The sequence below is a fragment of the Globicephala melas genome, chromosome 15 (genome assembly GCF_963455315.2).
Source record: "Globicephala melas chromosome 15, mGloMel1.2, whole genome shotgun sequence".
Lineage (NCBI taxonomy): Eukaryota > Metazoa > Chordata > Mammalia > Artiodactyla > Delphinidae > Globicephala > Globicephala melas.
This window is the reverse complement of record NC_083328.1, coordinates 56970271-56983592: the sequence shown is the minus strand read 5'-3', so window position 1 is coordinate 56983592 and position 13322 is coordinate 56970271. Positions and strand designations below refer to the sequence as shown.

The window sequence follows — 13322 nt, the reverse complement described above, 5'->3', positions numbered from 1 at the left end:
ATCTGTTCCTTTCCTGCCTTTATCACTGGATCCCTTTGCTTTGCCCTCCCTATAAATTCTGGTATTCTACTCTTGGTCATCTTTTCCCCTCCCTACCTGCAATAACCTACTTTCCACCTGTCCTAGGAAATTTCACTCATGGTTCTGCCATCTGACCTCATGCCCACTTGAGACCCCAGCCTGGACCCTTCTGCCTAGAGGCCCATCTCAGCATGACCCGGGCAGACTCAGCATTAACTCTGTACCCAAACACATCTCCTGCTTTAGTCTCAATTTTAGTTGCTGACTCGCTATCAATCTAGGCACTAAAATCATCATTCCCCAAACTGATCAATTAGCAAGTATTGATCTTTTTCCCCTTCCAAACATCTCTGAAATTTAAACTTTCCATTCCCATAATTTGGGCCTTCATTGTCTCTCACATGAGCTCTTGCACACATTTGTGAAATATTCTCCCTGATTGATCTCACACACCCCCACCACTCAATCTAGTTCTATCCTGCTTTTTACCTAACGTTTCTAAAACATGAATCTCTCCAATTACTCCCCGACTTAGACCCTTTAGAGGCACTCTAGCCCCTGTAAACCTAGGCTCTTTAGCAAGGCCATAAGGCTTGTGACCCAGATATTCTCTCTTTCTAGCCCCACCCTCTGCCTTCCTTCTACCCCCAACTCTCCAGCAATGCCTAACCACTCTAAATTCCCTGACCACACTCACTAAACATTATTATGTCCCAGGACCCATTCTAGGCACTGCAGATAAATTCTAGACAAAGTTAACTCAAGGAGCTACCTTCCAACAGGGAAACCAGTAAGTAAATAAAGAATAATTTCTGATACTGCTGAATGCAATGAGGATAATGAAGCTGAAGGTGATAGAGCATGATCAAAGGCCAATGGGGTAATTTTAGTTAGCATGGATGGGGAAATGACTTTTGAGAGAAAACCTAAATAATGGTGGGAGGAGTCCATTTTAAAACAAATTCTCATAGACCCCAAGTGTTTATAAAAGTTACCTGTATCAAGTTTCTTACATATATATAATCTTCTTATGCTTGTGGCTCTAATACAAACCTGAAGCCCCCTAGACTACCTATTATGGGAGTAATACATTTCCTTCTTGTCAGAGCTACTTGCCATGAAAAACATTCTGCCTGGTCATCAGATTTGGGAACCACTGGCCCAACAGGCACTCATGTAATTCTACTCTTCTAGGTCCAATTTTAAGGAGAAAATATCCTTGGGAGTGGGGCGAGGAGGAATTATATAAGAGAAGTAGAAATGCAGACAAGGGAGCTAAGAGGAAGGTAAGGTAATTCTGAAATGGCTCTTTGAAACAGGAAGAACGAGCAACTAACGACAACCAATCAAATCTAAACGAAAATGAAAAGGACTTTAATTTCAGAGGGTGTGAAGAAAACATGAATGGGGGAAAAATGGTGAAATGTAAGTGAAGCTGTAAAAGATTCTTACTTAAAACAAAGTATAAGAAAATCACTTATTTAAAATGAGCTTTAGACAATGCCTGACTACACTTCTGTCCTAAAAATTCAAAATAACCATGAGATGAGGCCGGTAAACTGAAAGGAAAATGAGATAGGAGTTACTTGACCATAAGACATTTTAAGATGTTTATTATTTACCTGCACAAATTAACAGAAACTTATACAACTGAACCAGGTTACAATTAATTCACAGTAACTAACGCATGCTAGCTTCTATCTGCCACAGACAAGAACACAACCAAGTCTCCTCAACAGATGATTTTATTACCAAATCTACATTCTGGCTTTTATAACTGTTTCACAACACCTGGCACAGTGCACATCTACAGCATTTATGACTAGAAATGACCCTGAAGGCCCTTCAGAGAGCAGAGGTGAACACTTTCTCATGGAGAAAGGCCAGCTTTTCTAAGCGAGTTCGTTTCAGTAGTGGGAGCCATTCCCAGTGAGATAACTCCACCACATGGTATCCAAGCTGATTCAGCTGCCGCCTCTTCATATTATGTAGTCCAAGCAGATCCCTGGAACCATAGCAATACTGGTTCTTGTTTGTTAACTGAATAGCCAGCTTCACTTGTGGGACCTGCCTGCAGGCCGGGGGACACAGGCCAGCCATCTCCATGGCCTCCAATCTGTCTGCCGTATTGAAAAGGGAGCCCCCCATAGGTATGGCCGCCTCCTCCTCTAATTTCATGGGCTGCTGCCCACTGTCTGACTCAGTTTCCCCCTGCAAATGCCCTCCTGATTTCCCTTTTAGTAGCTGATTCATCAAATCATCTGTAAGGCTGATTCCCACATGCTTAAGCCTTAATTTGGCTACATCTTCAGTTGGTGTGGCTTCTCTGTTAAAAGGTAATGGCTTCATGTTACCATCAAGCTGAACCTCTAAATCAGAAGATCGGGTATGAGGCAAAATCATATGGTGTTTGACATACTGGGGCCCACCCAACATGGTCTCAAGTAAAAAGAGAGCTTCTAGGAATTCAGGCTTTGAGTTCATATCCTTCCTTGCTAAATTCCACAGCATTTCCAATGCCTTTTGCTGAAGGTGAGAACTAAGACGATTGCCTCTGTAATGTGGACACTCAATGCCAACTGTACCATCAAGAGTATAAAGCTCCTTGGTGACCTCAAACTTACTTCTCTCTTGAGCTAACCTGACAAACCCTGGACTCAAAGCGAAATCTATGAGCTCTATTGGAAAGTACTCAGAAAATGCCAGGCCCAGCAGGCAGGTGAGCAGGTGTTCTGGGTATCGGTTGAACTCAGGCATCTTTCTGTGAATCTCATTTATCAGGCTAGAATAAAACTCTTCTGCATTAGGTGGCTTATAATTCAGAGTTCCAAATGACCACAGAATCTTGGCAACATCTTTACTTCGACAGTATGCTACCCTAGGAGGCAAAGAAGCAGCTACAGCATTCATTACTCCTTCATCCAGGATGTGTAAGGCCGAGCAGGCAAGAGTCAGGTGCATGACACCTTGAACTCCCAGGGAAGGAATTCGCTGAGGAGCAATCTGTCCAAACTGCTTCATGAAATTTACGTGATCCACATGAGTGAAACGGAACATTTTAAGAATATTCACTAAGGCATAACTACTCAGATGCTGCATGTCAGCACAAGCCAGGTCTCCAATTTTCCGCATGACAAATTCAGAGAGACTACTACTAGATTTAAAAAACCCCAAACAGATTGTACCAACCTCCTCTAAATTAATCAAATCTATATACTTGAGGATTAATGATTCCAATTTTTTCATTAGGTCCTGGGGTGCCTGACGACTTTCACCTATAATATAAATTAAGTGAATCAGCTGGGACAAGGATAGCTCTTTCCAGTGCAAATTAAGATAACTAAAAAAGATTTTTAAAAACCGAGGTACTCTGCGGCCCAAGTACCGCCAGAGGTCAGCCACCAAGAGAAGTTGATCCAGACTCACCTCCCATACCTTATGGCAAAATTTGGTTTCAAACACATCTAGCATTGAATGGGAATGAGGAATTCCTAAACTGACAAAGGCTTTCAAAATACTGATCAGATCTGGGGCATCAAAGAGATTTATGTTTTTCACACTCAGCTGGCAGAGCAGAGCAAAGCTGGCACTGGACAGCAAAACAGGATGCTGCTCTGCAGGCAAAGAGCTCAGCTTACAAAAATAGTCAGCAATAATTTGAGGCTGGAGATTATCTTGATAAACTGTGACTTTGTGCAAAATTAGTTCACCTTCTGAAACAGACAGGGGCTGACAAGTCTCAGACCTGTTATAGCTGTGAAGCTGGTATTCTGGTCTTAGCTGTAGGAAAACTCGAGGGTCTTCAAAGGAATCAAAAGTTTCTACATCCTCTTCATCAACTCTCATGGCCCTGGGTGAGCCCGGCTTCAACGTGCTGGCCTTAGAGGCAGAAGCCCTGCTGAATTCCAAACCGGGGAGGGTACTGCTAATTGTCAGAATTCTCCCAGAAGCAGAAGTGCTACAAATGTTAACTTTTTTGGCAGGATGGCAGAGGCTGTTTTCTGGAGAGTCCTGTCCTTTGCGCCATGTGCAGCTTCTCATATTCCAACATGCCACACTTTGGGTTGCAATGTAGGTAAAAGGATTGCAAAAAGCTCGATATCTTAAAGGTTTTAACAGCTTGAGAGTGGCTGCCATTCTGGTGTCAGAACTGATCATTTTGGCAGTCAGAACACAGTCCTCACTGGTTTGACCAAGCAATTTCTTGTTTACATGGTTCTTGATTAGAGCTGGAGGAGAAGGCATTCCACAGAAACTGCCTGGAAATCTTCGGCATATCACAAGAGCCATGGATCACAAATGACTGGGCCAGAATTGGTGCCAGATACTGAAAGAAGGGCAGATGAAGAGTAAGTGGCTTCCACCTATCATAATACCAAAACTTACACACTATAAAAAATGGATTAAAACTACACCACTGTCCACTCAAGTAAATTCAATGCTGGTGAACGCCCAAACCACAAGACAGCATACATCAAGGATAAACCCCATGTATCTTGCGTAAAGGCACAGGAAAGCCCCAAACCCAGGGTACTATTGGGCAGTTCTTCGGACTGCTCCTCAGTCTGAACTTCCTTTGTCCTCTGGACAGACTTCCTTTATGCTTAGAAACAGCTGTTCCACTAACATCCAACAGGAAGGAGGCAGGCAGATTTCCAAAAAGAAAGCTGGGAACAAAAGTGAGCAATGTATTCCACCTCTTTGATATCAACACATAAAGAGCACACTTGGAGAATAAGAAAGTTGGTAAAAGCTGCCATACTAACAGCTAAAGTAAAAAGTGGGATTTGGGGTAAAGTTTAATTAATTATACCCACAACAACCTTCCCTGTTCCTCCTTTTGATTACAGAATTTGGTTGTTCTAATGCTGCTCCTGTACCTCTTAGAAGATGCCTAGCCTCCTTCCAGACCTCTCCAGTCTAAATCACTAACACAGAGTAGTCATGTACTTGGGAAGTAAACTCAAAAACTCACTCACAAGGAATGAAATTGTGCCATTTGCAGACATGGATAGACCTAGAGACTGTCATACAGAGTGAATTAAGTCAGAAAGAGAAAAACAAATATCATATAATATAGCTTATATGTGGAATCTAGAAAAAATGGTACAGATGAACTTATCTGCAAAGAAGAAATAGAGACACAGACGTAGAGAACAAATGTATGGATACCAAGGGTGGGGAGTGGGATGAATTGGGATTGAGATTGACATATATACACTACTATGCATAAAATAGATAACTAATGAGAACCTACTGTACAGCACAGGGAACTCTACTCAGTGCTCTGTGGTGACCTAAATGGGAAGGAAAACTAAAAAAGAGGGGATATATCTATATGTATAACTGATTCACTTTGCTGTACAACAGAAACACAGCATTGTAAAGCAACGATACTCCAATAAAAAATAAAGAACTCACCCACTTTGGTGGGGGAGGGCAGAAGGCCCAGGCCCTACTCACTGTCAATTCATGGGTGGGACACAAAGAGCATCTCAAAGCTGGGCTCAGGGAGTACCAATTCATGCAACTGCCCTGCTGACAAGGGGACAGCACAGCTTTCCTCTGGAGGAGGCAGATTAGCGATGCTTCCAGTGAGTCAGGTGTTGATTATCCTGCCTGTGAGCAGCCCAAGTCCCATTTTTCTCCTATAGTAGAAACCATGAGAGGCTATGAAAATGACTCTGCTGTACTCTTGCTTTCAATGTTTATTGTCTTTCCCTCCACTTGAGAAATACCAAGGCCCGACAAAGAAAACCCAGGGAGCCCTAAGCTGCCAAGATATGGACCAGACAGGGCTCTTGCTGCAGAAAATCCCATGAGTGTTCTGAGGGTGCCAGAATGACTTTCTGAAATGCCTAAGCAACTCCCGTCAGTCCCTGCCTTCCAGAGCCCACAGCATAAGAAATAGAGGACTGCAGGGCAGGCCAGTAGCTTTTTTCAGGTAGCCCAGCTACACAGGCTTCTCTGGATGGCAGAAATGTATGCTCTAATTTCTTTGTGAACCAGAATGGAATTCTCTCATGCCAAACCTTTATACGCTTGGTTTCTTACTGTGGCCTGGGGACCATTCTGCCCACTATGTTTCAATCTGTGGGTCCAGATGCTATAGATCAGGTGTTAGCAAACTATGGCTCAGAGCCCAAATCCAGCCCTCCATCTGTTTTTTTTTTTTTTTTAATTTTTTTAAATTTATTTTTATTTTTGGCTGCGTTGGGTCTTCGTTGCTGCGCGTGGGCTTTCTCTAGTTGTGGCGAGCGGGGGCTACTCTTCGTTGCAGTGCGTGGGCTTCTCATTGCGGTGGATTCTCTTGTTGCAGAGCACGGGCTCTAGGCGTGCAGGCTTCAGTAGTTGTGGCGCACGGGCTTAGCTGCTCCGCGGCATGTGGGATCTTCCCGGACCAGGGCTCGAACCTGTGTCCCCTGCACTGGCGGGCAGATTCTTAACCACTGCGCCACCAGGGAAGTCCCCTTCCATCTGTTTTTCTAAGTAAAGTTTTATCGGAACATAGCCAGGCCATTTGTTAAATATTGTCTATGGCTGCTTTCTCACTACAAGAGCAGAGTTGAGTAATTTTGGCAGAGAATATATGGCCTGCAAAGCATAAAATATTTACTATCTGGCCCTTTACAGAAAAAGTTTGCTATAGACCATTAGCTTACTCCTATGAATGCATATGGCCCACTTTTTAAAAATTAGAAAACATCAGAAAAACAGTACTGAAATAAATTTTTCTTTAACACTTAGATGATAATTAAAGATTTATGCCTCAAAATAGTCACTAGGAATCTCAATTAATATTGCAGCACAGGCATGGTGGGAACAAAGGAGAGAGCAATTAATGGAACTCTTCAGCTGACAGGGCTTTTAAGAATACCTGTTTCAGAGGACTTCCCTGGTGGTCCAGTGGTTAAGAATCCGCCTTCCAATGGAGGGGATGTGGGTTCGATCTCTGGTCGGGGAACTAAGATTCCACATGCCGCAGGGCAACTAAGCCCGCATGCTGCAACTACTGAGCCCGCACACTCTGGAGCCTGCGTGCCACAACTAGAGAGAAGCCTGAACACCGCAGTGCCCACATGCCACAACAAAGGTCCTGCGTGCTGCAACTGAGACCTGACGCAGCCAAATAAATAAATATTAAAAAAAAAAAAAAGAAAGAATACCTGTTTCGGAACCTGGAATCTAAATTTAATTCAACACAACGTGCAACTAAAGCAATTGTTCAAAGTCCTTCTTCTCATCTTGGGAACTAGATCTGAAGAAATAACTTAAAAAAAAAAAAAAAGACAAAAAAAATTTTTTTAAGAGGATTCCCTGGTGGCGCAGTGGTTGAGAGTCCGCCTGCCGATGCAGGGAACACGGGTTCGTGCCCCAATCCGGGAGGATCCCACATGCCGTGGAGCGGCTGGGCCCGGGAGCCATGGCCGCTGGGCCTGCGCGTCTGGAGCCTGTGCTCCGCGGCAGGAGAGGCCACAACAGTGAGAGGCCCGCGTACCGCAAAAAAAAAAAAATTTTTTAACAATAGCAAAAAAACTGAAAACCCATTATGTCTCTCCAGAACGAGGAGGGTGATTTACACAATAAGTGTGTGTCAGGCATCCACTCATGAAAAAGTACATACAAATAGTCAGTGGAACAAACAGAACACAACAAGTGCCATCACTTAAAATACACTGGGTTGGCCAAAAAGTTCATTCGGGTTTTTCCAAATGAACTTTTATAAAAGGAAAGTAACTATGTAGCTTCTTTGTTGGGAGACTTTCTGCTACACCTTTGATAAATTCACTTTTTTTTCCTTTTTATTGGGGTTAAAACTGTTAAATAGAAGAGTACATGGATTAATTTAACAAATACTTTTATAAATAATATAATTTTAAAAGCACATTAAATAATTTAAGTTACTGCAATTAATACTACCTAAGAGTACTTAATGAGATTACTGTATGTGGTCCTGAAATGAACAAAAGAACCACGTGGTACATCATTTGACTGGTGTAGATCCAGTGTTTCGAACTGATGTGGCTCTTTTTGATACAGGCTAAGGGACTTCCCTGCTGGTCCAGTGATAAGACTTCACGCGTCCAACGCAGGGGGGCGCGGGTTCAATCCCTGGTCTGGGAACTAAGATTCCACATGCTGTGCGGCACAGCCAAAAAAAAAAATACAGGCTACGTCCCAAGATGGAAATAACAAGAGCCACAATTGTCTCAGGGTCTCCACTGTGGCAAGCCTTGAATGAGCTGCTTTATCTGCATCAGTTCCAATCCTTACAACTTTTCTGTAAGGTAAGTTTTATTATCTCCATACTGTTGATAAGTAAAAAGAGTCTTCACAAGATTAAGAAACCTGCTGAAGATTACACAGCCAAGGGACAGAATGGGGTTTGACATCACATCAAAGATTATCTGATTCCAAAACCCACATTGCTAGTGTATTGGAGAGACAAGAAGGGGAGTCAGATTCCAGACAGGGGTGTGGAGGGGACCCCAAACAATCTATACGGTTTCCAGGTGCCAGGAAGCTAGAGGACTAGAACTGGGTGAGCCCAAAAGCCCCTCGTACCTCTAATAGTGTAAGATCCTAGCTATCACTAGTATATACTACTTATAAAAAGAACAAAAAGAAAATCTCAAAGACCAAAATCTACATGAAGGAATGAGTTTACAAGATGCCCCAGTATCGGGCTTTCCTGGTGGCGCAGTGGTTGGGAGTCCGCCTGCCGATGCAGGGGACACAGGTTCGTGCCCCGGTCCGGGAAGATCCCACATGCCGCGGAGCGGCTGGGCCCGTGAGCAATGGCCGCTGAGCCTGCGCATCCGGAGCCTGTGCTCCGCAACGGGAGAGACCACAACAGTGAGAGGCCTGCATACCGCAGAAAAAAAACAAAAACAAAAACAAGATGCCCCAGTATTAAGGTAAAGAGAACTATAATTGAAGTTTATACATAAGTTCAACATAGAAGGGAAGTAAAGGGAAATCCCAGGATAATGATGAAGATCCCAGGACTACAGCTGTGAGCAGACACAAAGAGCAACTAGTTTATGCTGGAGGAGATGGATATTACATAGGAGAGAAGATTTACATTTCTGATGGGTAATCTGAGGATGAACAAGTAATAGGTAGATGGAAAACCAAGCCAATAACAGCAACAAAAATGATTAATTCCAAACAACACAAAAAAGTTGTACAAGACAGAAAATGTTATATTACTCTCCTTACTCAGCTGTAAACAATATTTACATAATCTTACTTATATAAACCTTGAATATCTGCCTCACCAAAAATTATGAGCAACCTATGTTGGGACATTAAAGGGAGGGGAAGTGGGGTAGAAGAAAACTGAGTAGTGATACAAGAGACCTAGAGCATCAAAGTCCATAACAAAGAAGTCAAGAGATTTTATAGACATAGATATATCCTAGAAATCAAGAAATAGAAACACAAATGTTATTTAGAAATACACCAATGAATGCCAAAAGAAACAGGCAAATAGTTGAAAAGTGACTCTGGGTAACAAAAATGGAGGGAGAAAAGAAAGGAAATTAATTTTAGTGTTATAAGATCTGTCAAACTATTTGCCCTTTTTTTTTTTTTTTTTTTTGGCAGCGCTGCATGGCTTGTGGAATCTTAGTTCCTGGACCAGGGACTGAACCTGTGCCCTCAGCAGTGAAAGTGCAGAGTCCTAACCACTGGGCCACCAGGGAATTCAACTACATAAGCCATGTATTTTTTTTCTTAATAAATTTATTTATTTATTTATTTTTGGCTGCATTGGATCCTCGTTGCTGCACACGGACTTTCTTTTAGTTGTGGCGAGTGAGGTCTACTCTTTGTTGTGGTGTGCGTGCCTCTCATTGCGGTGGCTTCTCTTGTTGCGCAGCACGGGCTCTAGGCGCGTGGGCTTCAGTGGTTGTGGCGCATGGGCTCAGTAGTTCTGGCTCACAGGCTCTAGAGCACAGGCTCAATAGTTGTGGCACATGGGCTTAGTTGCTCCGCAGCATTTGGGACCTTCCCAGACCAGGGCTCGAACCCATGTCCCCTGCATCAGCAGGTGGATTCTTAACCGCTGCGCCACCAGGGAAGCCCCAAGCCATGTATTTTTAATTTAAAAACTTAAATTTACAAAATGCATGTTCTAACAGGAAATTAAAGTGTTCTTCAAGAAGACAATCAGGGACTTCTCTGGTGGTCCAGTGGGTAAGACTCCGCGCTGCCAATGTAGGGGGCCCACGTTCCATCCCTGGTCGGGGAACTAGATCCCACATGCCGCAACGAAGATCCCACATGCTGCAACTAAGAGCCAGTGCAGCCAAAATAAATAAATAAAAATGAATATTAAAAAAAAAAAGACAATCAGTGGATAGAGAAAGCAACCTTGGGACTTCCCTGGTGGTGCAGCGGTTGGGAGTCTGCCTGCCAATGCAGGGGACATGGGTTCAAGCCCTGGTCCTGGAGGATCCCACATGCCGCAGAGCGGCTGAGCCTGTGCACCACAACTGCTGAGCCTGCACTCTGGAGCTCTCGAGCCACAACTACTGGGCCTGTGTGCCACAACTGTTGAGGCCCGCGCGCCTGGAGCCCATGCTCCGCAACAGGAGAAGCCACTGCGTGAGAGGCCCGTGCACTGCAACGAGGAACGGCCCTCACTCGCTGCAACTGGAGGGAGCCTGCGTGCAGCAACGAGGACCCAACACAACCAAAAAATATTAAATAAATAAATAAATATTTTTTTAAAAAAAAAAGAAAGAAACCTACATACTCAAGGAAAATGCTGAAAAGTTATTTCTAGTACAAGCACTTCCTATTGTCTGTAGAACTTCTCTGTGGATGCCCAGTAACAGAACGATGACAAAATAAATAATCTTAGAGCCATGCAGAGTGAAATTGCAAATGGCAAACAGCAGCTACTCACTTTTTCACCATGTAACTTTTAGCACAACTGTATAGACACCATACCTATGTATACAGATCTGAAATATAACCACTTCAGAAGCTGGGTATTAAGTACTGTGGAGAAGGAAAGGGAAGAAACACAAGGAAGATACAGAACCAATAAAGCAGAAGAGTGGGGGGAAAAGGCAATACAAAAGAGAGGAGGCCAGAATGTTTTGCCCAGATAGAGAAAAATATAGCTGAGAGTTAGTTCCTCCTTACGTAAGGGCTCCCAGACAATCCATAAGAAAGCTGGAAAGAGAACACTATGAGATGCCCAATCAATAACTCCCGATGTCTCCTCTAAAGGTTCAAATTTATGTGACATCATTTCACAAAACCCATTTCCTAGTTAAGTGCCCCAAGGATACTCTCCTTCCCATCTCCTCTTTAGGGGTCCTAAAGAACCAGAGTGGAGCCTCAGAGACCACTGGACCAACCATGGCTGTTCTGAAAGGCACTGCCCAAACCACCCTGAATGATGTGATTTCACAAGAGCGAGAAATCTTACCTTTCCACCTTCCAGGTACAGGTCTGAGCAAGGCCGAATAGCTTCGTTTTAAACTACAGTCCAGAAGTTAGAGGAGGGGAGCCAGGCGGAGGAAGGCAGCCATGCTAACTGTAGATTAAGTATATGACACCCTCAGCATATTCAATTTACCAGTTACCGGATCTCATCCCTTAATTCTGATTTGATTCTTTTGCTAGAAAAATTTAACCCACTTATATCCTGATAAAATTACCACAAATAAATGGATACTTCAAACTCCATTTTTGTTTTAGCAAATAATATGTTGAGTAGCCCTGAGAATTAAAATAGCAAAAAACGAACTTCCTAGGCACTGCAGTCTACGAGAAGATTGACAAAAATCCCAACATGTAAACTACCTGCACCCACAACCATGTGAAAGAATTTCCAAATAAACAGTCCAAGTACCTATCACTGTTAGCACAACCGAACATTTGGCTTTATCTGTTTTCCTAGATTTGCAAGGCTGCACAGTATAGTATCTCAGACAAGTGAAGGGGAAGCATCAGAATTCTTTGGTATCAAAGTTGACTTATTTGCATGATGAATGACAAGGCTTTGTTGGGGACCAGGAAAAATAAACCAATGAATGGGGAAGAAAATCATACTGACAAATTAGATGTGCATAACTGCCAAAAACCTCACTTTCTCAGCTGTCTTATGCAGCACAGAGTCTTTAGGTTTTATTCTGGTCTACCAGGCAGAAGCAAATTCATCCCAGAGCTTGCCCAAGGCCATTCAGAGCAGTGAGTCACAGAATCTAGGTGACCGTTCTTACTATTCACAAAGTGTGAGCAAAGTGCAGAAAACATAAATTCAGGTTCCAGCAGCAACAAATGACTAAAGCACAAAACATTAGCCATGTTGGTGCTAAAGCACTTGGCTCCAGCTCCACAGGATGAAGCACCGTCCAAGGGTCTGCAGTGAGTGGGCAATGAAGCATCACCCGAGGAGGCCCATGCACGTAACTGGTATGGAGAGGGCCCAAAGCTCCGAGTCAGGAAAGAAGAGCTGTGTCATGATTTGTACGGAAAGAGAAATGGCAATTATTTTTCTTTTCCCTGGAGAGAAAAAAGGGAGGGGGACATCAATAACACCCTTAGACTTGTGCAACCAGAAACTATCTGTTAAAAAATGGGGAAAGGGTATATATCGTAGTGATATTTACTGAAGACTCAACCTCTCCCAGGTACTGAGCAAAATGCCGCAAGGCCTTGCTGCTCAAAGTGCGGCCTGCGGAGCAGCGGCATCAGCCTCACGTGGAAACTGGTGAGAAACGCTGAATCTCAGGCCCCACCCCAGACTTACAGAATCCGAACCTCCAGATTCCAGTGAATCGCATGCAGATTGAAGTGTGATAAGAGAAGCGGCAGAATATCTCACTACGCTCTCACAAAAGACCTGTGAAGCAAGTACTGTTATCATCTCCGTCTCACAGAGGAAAACTCAAGGTTCAGGTAAGCAGCCTGCCAAAGGCCACAGAACTCCGGGTCGCCGAGGTTCTCCCTAGAGCCGGGCCTTGGACAGGTGCCCGCAGCCCGCGCCGGGAAGCGCAGCCCAGCTCGGCAGAGAGCGCCGCCGCGGCCTCCTCTCTGGCCGCCGTCACTCACCTGAGCCTGTGGAGCACGGGCGCCGCAACACCAGTCGCCACTCCCGCGAGTGGCCGCGGCTCGGCGACTCCTCCAGCTACCCCCGGGCCGCACAGCCCCACTTCCGGCCAACTGCCCGTTACTTCCGTATGCTGTGCGAGTGACGGGTGCGGCCGAGGCTCAAAAGACTCTGTCAGCGTTTTCCAAAGACGTTTTCCACAGGAAGATGTTGCTGCAGAGACAGGACC

General features: G+C 44.1%; 2 protein-coding genes across 7 annotated transcripts in view; both read right to left on the bottom strand.

Moving 5' to 3' along the window:
• Positions 1-13189, bottom strand: part of UBOX5 (U-box domain containing 5) — a 32966-nt gene extending 19777 nt beyond the window's left edge. For 2 of the 4 annotated variants that reach the window (XM_030847560.3, XM_030847557.3), the window contains exon 1: positions 11468-11575. The gene's annotated coding sequence lies outside the window, so the exon portion shown is untranslated. Of the gene's footprint in view, positions 1-3766; positions 3900-11467; positions 11576-13095 lie in introns of those variants that run through there. The other 2 variants (XM_030847558.3, XM_030847559.3) reach the window with 2 other exon arrangements.
• Positions 1599-13187, bottom strand: FASTKD5 (FAST kinase domains 5). 3 transcript variants are annotated; one of them, XM_060285498.1, is made up of 2 exons: positions 13096-13187; positions 1599-4348 (listed from the first exon to the last, which is right to left on the bottom strand). In XM_060285498.1, the coding sequence occupies exon 2, from the start codon at positions 4309-4311 to the stop codon at positions 1867-1869; it is 2445 nt and encodes an 814-aa protein (XP_060141481.1). In that variant the 5' UTR covers positions 4312-4348; positions 13096-13187; the 3' UTR covers positions 1599-1866. The 3 variants fall into 3 exon arrangements, with proteins under 3 accessions (XP_060141481.1, XP_030703414.2, XP_060141482.1); XM_030847554.2 differs by lacking the exon at positions 13096-13187 and adding an exon at positions 11468-11578; XM_060285499.1 differs by lacking the exon at positions 13096-13187 and adding an exon at positions 5443-6152.
• Positions 13190-13322: the final 133 nt, after the last annotated feature.

Excerpts from the sequence above, each read along its gene's own strand:
- FASTKD5 (XM_060285498.1), bottom strand. The coding sequence starts at position 4,311 with ATGGCTCTTGTGATATGCCGAAGATTTCCAGGCAGTTTCTGTGGAATG.